Here is a 12,095-nt window from a genome sequence, read left to right on the forward strand (position 1 = left end):
TTCCTCAACAGCTGCCTCTCATTTTGCCTATACAATGACACTGACAATGAGACAAGATCTTTTTCGTTACTGCTTATGGCATGAAGAAGTTAATTAGCAGCTGTGAACCAAATCCAGCTCTGTGTTTCCTAGATTACTAGGAGCAGAAACTTTGAGGAAACTCCTTTTCCTTCTCTTTCTGCAAATAAGAGAAGAATTTGGGGGGGAAAATGTCTCTTATGGTTTCAATTGTTTCATGGCCAAAAGGTAGCCCAGTGACCTGGATCCTGCAGATACCTGTAGGACATTCAAGATATAATAAGACTGCACCACCCACTGTGCATACTGGCTTCATAACACCAGCTAATCTGTCATCTTGTCAGGTACGTTTTCTATTTATGGATATTTTCAAGCTTGGATTGCATCAGAAATGGTAATATTCCACAGCAGAAAAATTTATGGATTAAAAACCACTACAGGTAATTTTATTGTAGATCTAATTTATTTGCAAACCTGCATTGTTCTCCGGTCTGTAGATTTAGGGGTATGTAAAGTGATGCTTCTGTCAAAAAGCACATCAACTGGTAACTTCAGTTTTTTGCCAGCAGGGTACGCTGTTCTGTGACTAACAGTCTACTGGTACATTCATACTGCAGGAGTGCACACAATGCTAGCATTTGAACCAGGAGACTTCTTATGTAAAGAGAACATTCACATCTTTTCTAATACCTCACTCTCTTTAGCATTCAGTTAGGTTTCTGTAAGGTTTTTTTGCAACACTAAGTGGAGTTATAACAACAATCATTTGCAGAAACCATGTCCACTTGTTCAAGCGGAATTATGCTTTCTGGTTTTGGGTATCCTATGTTATCCTTTTGCTTTTGGTCATAGAATGAAACAATATTAAAAATTATTTTTCAAAAGCTTATGTTTCAGACTAAGGCATATGCTTCTTGTAACATCACCACCTCCTTGCCTTTTCCTTTTTCTTTTTCCTTCATCTTATATGACGTTAGAACCCCTTTAATTGAAGCATTAGGCTGAAAAGGAGTTCATTAAGAAATCATCTTGTGTATCTTCTTTTCTCAAAGCCATAAGTTGTCTCATTTCTGGCAAAACATTTGTTTTCTCTGATGAAGATTTGAAATCTTTCTTGCAGCAGTTTAATCCCAGTACTGTATGTCCTGTTTTCCAGGATACAGAGATTCTCTCTTTGCAAAACTTCTGTGAAGTTGAAGATTCCTATGTCCTTCCCTTTGCTCATCTAGTATTCTTTAAGCTACATAGTTTAAACTTTCTTCCCTGGTCTTTTCCCAACCATTAGTGACGAAATTTGCTTTGTTGTTGTTGTTGCTTTTGGGAAGCCCCTATTTCCAGAGCTATCTAAGAACTGTTTAGTTTCAAACATGAAGTAAAAGGATTAAAAGCCAGCATCCACCTCTTTGAAATTTCACCATCAACATTTAGAAAGAAGATTCAGTTTAGTCAAGTGTTTCCTTGCCACCAGTCTATGAGACTCAGACGAGAGATGTTTCCATCAATGTGGAAGCTAGCATACCACATCCCTGCCTCTAGTTGTAGCTCTCTGCCCGCAGATATCAAATCTAAGGGAAGCTGTAAGATTTTGAAGATGACGTCAAATTTTCACCTTTCTCCTTTCAAAACAAACAAACAAAAAAGTCCTTAAATTAATCTAAAGCTGCTTCAAGAAGGAAGCTGAAGCTACTGCATTGAAGATAGACAGGATCTTGTTCCCTCTGCTCTTGCCATATTTGTTCCCCTAAGTAAAAAAAAAAAAAAAAAGACAGATATGATAGTTTCTCAAAGCTACATCACAGAGATATTTAATTTTCCAGTAACCAGAGTCACAATTAACCCACAGGAGCTGTTTGTTTAATTGTGGTTTCTGCCTGAGTTTGTAATACCGATACTTATGGTTTTTCCTCATACTGTTTTTTCTTCAATTAATTTTGTGATATGACAGTTATTGGCTAGGCATTCTTTTAAACAGCTTGATGAATAATTATTTTTACTGGGTAGTTATAAATTCCATCCAGTGTCTTTATTACAGGTATAAAAATCATTAATCATTGAGCTAATTGCTTATTGGCATTCTTTTGTAGCTTTGAGAGTTTAGCAAAGTTCTTGCTGAGCAGCATGGATAAACTTCTACCCAGCGTGAGGAAGGAAGGCAAGTTACTTCTTCTATAAAGGTAAAGGAGACAAATCTGTAAGACATTTTCATATTGTTGACGTCAGTAACATAAAACACTTAGGAAAGGGACATCTCTTACACATTCTTGAGACCCATATCTGGATTGCAGATGTTGAGGTGGTATATGAAGAAAAGTTCATTAAATGGAGAGGGAGGTCTGATTTTGTTTTTCATTAGAGCAGTATTAATGAGATATAAGTAAGCCTGCTCTGGGGTTTTGAAAGACAGTTGCCTTAAACTTCAGGTCTGTAAAGCCCTTCTAAAATTGTGCTCTGCAGGTTGGTATACCAAATAGTTGAAGTGGAGGAAAAATAGCAGTTAGCGCTTACACATACAATCCAGATAAAGGTAAAATTTAGATCCAGATAAAGATGAAACTTTAGAATTTTCAAATTTCTTATTTTAATTTCTACAAGTGATATTGTGCCTTAGAAATACAAGTAAAATTAAAGATTAATGCTGAAGTGAAAAAATTTGCAAAGCCACTCCTTTTCAAGTGAAGTTAAGATCATAGCAGAGATTAGATGTATAAAACAGGCTAGATTGTGAAGAGAGAACAAAATTATTTCTGTACCCTATTTATGTTATACTTAAAAAAGTCACTAATATGTGGTGTAAACAGGTTTGGATTTACTGGAAAGTTTACAGTCTTTAAGGTACTCTTTTATGTCTCTTTACTTGCTTTTTCTCATAGTGCAGCTTCCTTTCTTCCCAAAACCCGTTTGTCAGAGAGGGGCAAGCAAGAAGGCCACCACGGACCTTTCACATTGTATGTTCCAAAGTGCATGGATGTATGTTGAATAAGGGGTGCGTTGTCCTATTATTATTAGATGGAGATATATCTGTAACAGAAAACATATAACAGTGAAATTATAAAATAATAAAGGAAAATCCAAGAATACTCTATACATTCTTTAGGCATTAAGTTAGGTGGAAAACAGCATGGTTGAACATATATATTAAATGAAAAATTATGAACAACTGTGTATATTCTCTATACACTGAGTCGGAAAGATAACTGGGAAAAGAGGGTTAAAATCCAAACCGGAGTAAACCTCAATGAACCTGTGAAGATAAGAAATAAAAAAAGCAATCTTCTGCTTTGGCAATAGATAAAGGTTTATAACTAGCATGCCCTTCTAGCGATGACATATGGCCTAGCACCATGGCCTGTCTTACGGTTAAATGAAACAAAAACACAAGCCCATGTTGAAAATTATGGAGAGTGCAATGACTGGAATTATTTGGACTGAACAAACAACTTGATAACAGGCATACCTGGGAAAATCAGAAGAAACAAATGTCACCGTGCAGAACACATTGCCATAAAAAGTGCTGTAATGAGATGATCTCAGTATGGGCACCTAGAATAAAAAATGCATCAGGAGCATCTAAACAATGACTGCAATGAAACAAAGAAATGAGGTTTGTGAATTGAACCTGGAAAAGAATGAGAGTAGGCATGACCGAATGAAACATTCGTCTCAAGGCAGTCTGACTGAAACTTTTCCTTGCTGTTATACTGTGGAGAGCCTATTTGCCTCCTCTCTAGTTAAATACCTGCAGTTACCATTTGCATCCTTGTGTATGAAAAGTATGTCAATAAGATACAAATGCATCATCTGTGCTAAATGTTTTACATATGCAGATGTGACAAATTGTAGAGTCACATTTACATAGCCTGTCTGCAGATATTATGGGTACAGCAGGGCTGATATATCTGATAGCTGTTAAAAGTGGTGTAACTTCATTTCAAAGCTGGTGTGAGTTTACATCTGTTTGATAGATACCAAATTGCACTCTACCAGGCTTTCTTCCTCTTATTACAGATTAACAGTGCAGGTATTTTTATAACTAAATAATAATTTATTGTCCTAATGGTAGTTCACTTTTCATAGTCCTACTCAAAGCATTCTACTTTCACAAAATTTAGATTTCAGATGAAGACAGGCTGAGAGAGCTGGGCTCAGCCTGGAGAAGAGAAGGCTCTAGGGAGACCTAACAGTCTGTGAGTACCTAAAGGGGCCTACAAGAAATGTGGAGATGAACTTGTTACAAGGGCCTGTAGGAGCAGCACAAGGGGGAATGGCTTTAACCTGCCAGAGGGGAGATTGAGATGAGATCTTAGGAAGAAGTTCTTCCCTGTGAGGGTGCTGAGGCGCTGGCACAGGGTGCCCAGAGAAGCTGTGGCTGCCCCATCCCTGGCAGTGTTCAAGGCCAGGTTGGATGGGGCTTGGAGCAACCTGGTCTAGTGGAAGGTGTCCCTGCAAGGGGTTGGAACTGGATGAGCTTTAAGGTCCTTTCCAACTCTAACCATTCTATGATTCTGTATATCCTTATGATAAATATAGTGAATACCTCTCAAACATAGGCTTTCAACATGAAGTAAACATTTAAACACAACCGCTTAACACAATGCTTGCTGTCCTAAAATAAACAAATACTTACAAAGCTGACTACTACTGCATATGTTGTTTAAGATAAAGAAATTGAAACAGGAATTTGAAACACTTTTCAAAGACTGCTTAGCATATTAGTGGCCAAGCGGGGATCAGATCTTTCTTGACTCATCTGCATACACCTGAGTATCTGGAACATAATATATCATTGTCAGGTTGAAGCAGTCTTCAGGTTTTATTATTTTGTGGGGTTGTTTATTAATTCTTTCATTAGAATTGACATCTGATTTAATATTTTATTCTGCCTTTGTAGTCTCCCCATATACAAAGCATGACTTTCTACCCTGCTAAGTGACGATTTACTGGGCTAGATGTTGATTCAGTAGGTTGCAAGTGGAGTGGTTGCCCCCTGAGGGTCATATTAAAGCTTGAGGGGAGCTTTTTGAGCAACATTGCATCTTAAAGACGATATATCAAGCTGATAGATACATGGCTCTTCTGTTGAGAAATTCGCAGTAGAATTATTGCTGGTTGCCAGTTATTACTTTGGTAGTAAGGAGTCTCTTGGGATTATGCATTGGATAAAAAGGGTTAAGCTGAGGGAAATGTTACACTGAAGACCTTGATGATGAGGAATGTTTGAAATACTCGAAGGATGTTTTGTGTGCAATATATAATTACCACTCGGGGGGGCTCTGTAGTTTTGGTGATCAAAGCGTTATTAGTTTAATGGAGGACCTTTCTCATTATGACTCAGAAGAGACTTGGCAATTTATTTGTCATACCCTCTTGCCCCGTTCCCTTGGAAGCACAGAGTTGAGGACCTTCTCCACAAGCTACAGGAAGTCATTCAGATTAAAGGAATCTGCTGTCTATTCTAACATGTTGGCTTGAAAGTAGTGGGCTTAGCTTGTTCTACAGGTCAGTCGACTTTCACAGAAGAGATTTGTCCAAATTTTCTACTCTTCTCTATGCTGTGCTTTTGTTGGTAGAAGAGATTTGAACATTTAGCTGAGATTACCTACGCCATTAAAATAACATCCGCACTGTGAATTGTTATTGACATTTAGACAGCTACATCTTTGTTTTTTGATGAACATTCCTGTATCGCTATAATAACCACCACTATACATACATAAAGCTTAATCGGAGCTTTTACTTTTTGATCTCAGAGAGCTTTACAAAGAAGGATAAGTATTATTATCTCCATTTAACAGATTGAGAAATGAAAGACAAAGGTGATGTGTCCTGACAGAACTGGAAATAAATTTAACACTTTTGCCTTCTCAGTGAGTTGCTCACACTGTGTCCCCAGTAACAATGTGAACTTTGGCTTCCTAGCCAAATTACAGTTCAGCTAATTAGGTTAATATTTAGATGTAGCTTTTTTTCGCTTGTAGAATTTCTGTGTGCACTTAAGCAGTTGATGCATTTTAAGCTACAGACAGTTCAGTTTTAAATGACGTAGTACGCTACTTTGAAGGGGTATTGAGTCTATTAGTGTCAGCTTGTGAAAACACTTTAAAACCCTCTAATAAAAGTTCTTACATTAATTGTGCCATCTTTCTTGTGCTGGCTGAGTTTACCTGCTAACAACTTCAGGAATCACTTTATAAAGGGATACCAAAATAATTCATGGTTATCTGCAAGTACTGTAATTTACATCCATAAGATTTAAACCCCTTTATTGCATAACTCCAGTCCACAACATTAGTTATATTACTGCTAAACACAACAATTGAGGTAAATATATGTCCACCATTTTACTCTTGAGAGTGAAATTTAATTCTCATACAGAGGCATTTGGTGTGCAGATGTTTGGTTTTGATGGCTCAGCTGGAGGGAGGTTGGGGGCTATACAAATTAAATCAGCTATATTCCATCTAAGTTGAGGTGATCACAAGCTCTTGGCTGGCCTTGAAGGTATTGGCAAGAGACTCGCAGACCATGAATTACCTCAGTCTCAGACATCTCTACGTTATAGTTTGGTGCTGGAGCTGAAGAACTTTGGAGTTCTGCAGTCATAAGTATGTATAATCAAAGTGTCAGAAGCTTGCTCACATATCTCTGTACATATATGTCAGTGTAAATAAACAGTTGTATATGGCTGATGACTTTCTGAGCCAATGCCATCCTTCTATCTGTTTCAGGGAGAGAATAATTTAGACAGTGTATCACAAAGTCTGTTTCTTCTTAGTAACAATATCTTATACAGGTGGCAAATGAAAAATCACAAAACTGTCTGTACTGGTCACTCATCTTACAACTTAACACCTTGAGGCTTACAACTACACCTTAAGTTACAGATCTGTGAGACTGTTTTTTCCAATAGAGAGAAGGGAATAAACAATGGCAACAAAACAATTTCTTTTGGAAAGACTAAAGAAAGAAGCAAATGGTATCTACTGGACCACGAAAAGCAAAATTATTATACAAGAGTTTAAATTACAAAGGCAGTAACTTTCTAATGTTTTGACTTTCTGGAAACGAGCTACAGACACGCATTATGTATAAAAGTTCCAGGTGTGTTTATATACTGAAAGTTTCTTCAATGGATTGTTTCCTTCATAAAGAAAAAACAAAGCCATAAACTTATGAGTGCAAATTGGCATAGCTCTTTTCACTGCATGCAGTGAAATTTGCAGCAGTTAAAGGTCATTGGTGGTATCATTACTGATGTGTTTTGATCTGCAGTTCCTGGACTTCATAAAAGTGAATTTCCTTAACAAAACAGTGGGCTAGAGACTGAGACTTCAGTGAATCTATTTTGGTTTCTACCTAAATACCCTTTTTCCCTTAAAATTTCTGCTGTTTTCTTTTAAAATTGTTTCTAATTTGTAAGGGTGAAAAGGTATCTGAATGATGAGAGTCTGATCAGTTTTACTTTTGCTGGTTAATATTTCTGTTAGCATTTTTTTAACTTCTCAGGGTGGCAGAGCTGGGCACAAGAAGTAGATAATATTTGAACAGGTGGTAAAGAATATGCTGCTTCTGAATTACTTTTGTGTTTGGAGGTTTGCTGTTGGCAAAATTATATTCATGTAACTGTACTGGAAAGAAGAAAATGAAGAAATAGCATTGTTCAGTAGTGAAAATGTTAAACTAAATGGACCATGTTAACATTGCCGTTGATCCCGAGGAACAGTTTTTCCAGTATATGGAGCATTTTGTTTCCACCCAGCATATGCTGTCCATGGTTTTCTCTGCTCTAATTCATCCATGTTTTTCAACAGCTCCAGATGGCATGATGCCTCCAAGGCTTTCATCTGCCACTCCGACCAGTCTTCAGGTTGTCTGGTCTACACCAGTTCGCAACAACGCCCCAGGCGCGCCCAGCTACCGACTCCAGATGCGCCGGAGACATTCTGCTGGTGACGTTTTAGAGTACGCAGACCATAGCAAGGCCACCATCAACTGCTGAGCAAGAAAAGTCCCATTATTGTGAATATGGCTCACCTTTAGGGTGGCTGGTTTTGTTACAAGACATGTAATGCTTTAGTCTTTCTTTAGGTGCTGGGATGTTTAACGATGTAACTCTGCTGCTTTTCTTTGCAGTTTGCTTTCCAGCCCTACTGCTTCCTTACAACACTGGGTCAGAGATCTTCAACCATACACAGAGTACGAGATGAGAGTGGTTGCTTCCAATGGTTATGGCAATGCTTATAGCAACTGGACGTCAATGACTACAGCAGAGGACAGTAAGCAGTCCCATCTTATTTAACTCACTTCAGCAGAAAATATAAATAACAGTTCAGCTGTCATTGCACATAATTTCTTTTGGTTAGCTACTTTTCACAGTTAAATAGCAATAATGTGTTTCCTTCCTGAATATTAACTTGCAATAATAACTCCTACAGGATCAAGTATCTGTTGTCTTAGATTTTCATAAAACATGAATATTTAAATATGTCTTTCGTGAAGTAGTATCTTATTTCTTCATGTAATATCCCTCCATCCATATGAGTTCATATATAGTTAGTTTAAGATACACCAGTAAGTACAGCTTTGTAAGTCGTACTCCTTCATACTCAGGGACTTGATTCTGATTTCAGTCATATCATAGAAAATAAGTTGAATTTAATAGCATATGACAGTTGTCTTATCTCTGTGCTGAGAATACCTGAGCTATACCACAGCTGAACAGAACTTTGCATTCCCAGTGATCTTTGTTAATTCAAAGGGGTGATCTACTGGTCTGAAATTGATTTTGCCATTGCCAGTCCCATCACTTTCCTCATTAGTAGTTCTACGTTCTGCAGACTGACTCCACATAATTTGCTCAACAGTCCCTGGATTTACCAAGCAGGTATCAGCATACAGGTACAGCCATTTAGTTGGCAGGGTAGGATTTTGCAGCTGATAAAATATGTAAGCAGAAATACATGACAAAACTTGAGCTTGTTGTACATTGAAAAACTGAGCTATCCTTACAATGTAAGGATATCTAGTAGCATAATTTTTGGAAAAATAAGTTGTTTAAAAATATATTATTTGCCCTTTTTTTTTAATCAGTAATGGATGACCAAATTGTGCCAAATTTTAGAAGAATTAAGTATTTTCTGAAGAGATTTTTCCTGTTACATTTTGTTTAATAACAAAGTGAGTCATTCTGAGCAGGAAAAGGTGGGGGGTGAGAGGAGGCAGGAGTCAATATGAGTTTACTACTATGTTGCTTTCTCTGCCTTCACACCAAAGTGCTTTATGGTCTTATTCTATTTTACATCACTATGGGATTTGCATTTCAGACCACAAATTTAACCTGATGCGTATACACAGTTGTAGCAAATATTCAGTGCTGGTAACTCAACTTCATTCTAGTCCCTTCTCTAAATGGGTAGCTGTTTATCTTGAGAAAACACCCAGAAGAAAACATTTGTTCCCATAATTGTAAAACATTTTCCTTTGAAGCTGAGCAAATAATTTGCAGTAGAAATTTATCTGATAAATCTATTTATGCTCCAAAGGTATAAAGGCTTCTATGAATACATTTCCTATCAGTAGTTCTGAACTTGGTCTTTACATACCAGAGATGTGTTATCTACCTGTGAAAATCCTTCATTGATATTCCTTTATTGTAATTGTTAGTTACCAACAGTGGATACAATATTATTAAACTTGTCTACATTCATGGTGTAAATACAACCAGTCTCCTATGACTATTTCATTCAAATTGCAATGATTATTTAGCTCTGGTCAGATAGTTCAAAGCCAGATTGGACAGAGCCTTGGGCAACGTGGTCTAGGGTGAGGCGTCCCTGCCCATGGCAGGGTGTTGGAACTAGATGATCTGAAGGTCCTTGCCAACCCTAACTGTTCCATGATTCTATGATAGTGTAGTTTCTTCTCAGACAGGAGGAGCTCAGGAGTGCATTTAAGAGGCATCATTTATTAGTATATGTAAAAATTATTTGTTATGCAAAATAGTAGGTTTAGAATGTTAAAATTCTCTTTTTGCATGATAGAGATAGGGCAGAAGGCCTACACAGGTCATGCATTCCTATGTAGTCTACATATATCTACATATATGTAGTCCACATGTATGTAGAAGTTACCTGCTACATAGAACTTGGTTGGTCTTTGTGGACTAGCATGAATTGCTACCTTCTGCAAAACCTGACTGCAGTAATGCCTTAAGTTATCACAGAAGGTAGGCGTTGCCAAAGGAAACTGAAGAACAAGAAAAGAAAAATATAATGCCTCTGCCAGTGTTTACACTATTAAAATATTTTGAGATTAACAAACAACTTGCCTCTTCAACTCTGATGCTGTATCTTGTTCCTTAGCTTAAAACAAACTTCTGTAGTTCAGCTATAAACTCCATGTCTCCAAGGGGAAAAATATTTTTCTTAAAGTGTCCTCTTCATTTTGCATTGATACTGCTAAAGAATACAGCTGCTGATGTGTCCTCAGTATCCAGCAAGCCTCGGAATTTAAAAAACACCCACCCCACTTTCAGAGGTGATAAAGGACTCTAGTTTTGGTGTCATTGCGGAGGGTTGCCATCTGTGAAAGGATATTCAACTCACTTGCTTAATACTGAATGATTGTCATTGGGTATAAGCAGTATTTCTGTCAAGGTTTCAATATGTTTCTTATAAAACTGCCTATACTGACAGCTTGTTGCAGAAGTACACTTAATTCCTGGCCCTTCTAACCAATAGACTTTGACTTTTTCATATACAATTTGACAGTAGAAATTTCCCATATCTCTTCCTCTGTTGAAGAATGTTTGTACACATGTTCTTATTGAATTTTGTGCAGTAAATGTATGTTTTTTGTTTCACCAACACATTTATTATATATCTGTAGGAATAAAACGTGTGTGTGTGTGCGCACATACACCTGATAGCAATGGATGTAAATCAAGACATCCACTGTTAAAGTCAATAGACATCTACTAATACAACCTGATGATTTTGCAATATATCTGCATCTTACATTTTAATTATGATAATTATTTAGTAAATTAGGAGGATATTAGGAATTATTAAGGAAAAATCAGCATACATAAAAATCTGTTGTATCTGCCAATAAAATGTCTTAGTATACAGATTAGTAGGTCTGGGATATTTTCTAATTCAAGAAAAAATGCTGTAAATAATTTTTAAATACTTCAATTTACATAGTATGGCACTAGTAACTGATTCCATGCATTTTTTAAAGCCTGCCCTGTCCTTGCCAGATAACAATAATGTACATATCTTATGTATATTTTAAAACCTGCTTAATATGTGTTAATAAAAGGTGTTTCTTCCAGTGATCTTGGTCAGTATAGCATCAGACTGGTTACTGCCAAACAAATAGAAACAGATTATGGAGTTTCTGGATTAGAACTTGCTTTCAGCAAGTCTTTGAGCTACCTGAGAAGGAAGCTGTAAGGGAGCTGGTTATACTTACCTGATGCTGGCCTAATGACAGCTGTTGTGTTCTTATGGTCTAGCTTTTTGATTCACAAAACTATATTGTTTGTAGCAATCCATATGATGTAATCTTTGATCAGAGGGATAGATCACAAATGAGAAAGGTGCTTTTTCTACTGCTTGAGAAAATCCATCTTGATTTGGACAAGTTTTAAGCTGGCAAAACTGCTAGTTTAGAGAGAAGCCATGTGTTTCTACGTAGAAAATAGAGACCATATAGGACAAGAGGGCAGATGATGCAGCTCTCAGCTTTTAGAAGCTCTTGCTTTCTCTGATGAATATATTCATTGTCTGAGAAGATATGTCTCCTACATTAGCTGTGTAAGTTAGGTCCGTGCAATTTCAGCATATAAACTAATCCATAGTTGATATGAATGTGGTCACCTCTGCCCAAGAAAGGTAATTGGAAACAGAAGCAAGAGAAGACAAAAACTGGTGAGGTGATAAAGGGAAGAGCGAGTCATGTGAAATAGATGACAAGGTGAATAACAAAAGGGCAGAAGAACGAATTAAGTTGAAGTAGTATCATGGCAGATATGATACAATGATCATATATGATAAATAGTACAAACTGCCTATGCA

The 12,095-nt window shown here is 37.0% G+C and overlaps 1 protein-coding gene across 1 annotated transcript in view; it reads left to right on the forward strand.

The window, feature by feature from the left end:
- Window positions 1–12,095, forward strand: part of USH2A (usherin) — a 367,116-nt gene that overhangs the window by 226,077 nt on the left and 128,944 nt on the right. The window contains exons 38-39 of the mRNA XM_030499989.1: window positions 7,827–7,977; window positions 8,149–8,291. Of these exons, the coding sequence (XP_030355849.1) occupies window positions 7,827–7,977; window positions 8,149–8,291 (294 nt within the window). The remainder of the gene's footprint in view (window positions 1–7,826; window positions 7,978–8,148; window positions 8,292–12,095) is intronic.

The sequence above is a fragment of the Strigops habroptila genome, chromosome 10, assembly GCF_004027225.2.
Source record: "Strigops habroptila isolate Jane chromosome 10, bStrHab1.2.pri, whole genome shotgun sequence".
NCBI lineage: Eukaryota > Metazoa > Chordata > Aves > Psittaciformes > Psittacidae > Strigops > Strigops habroptila.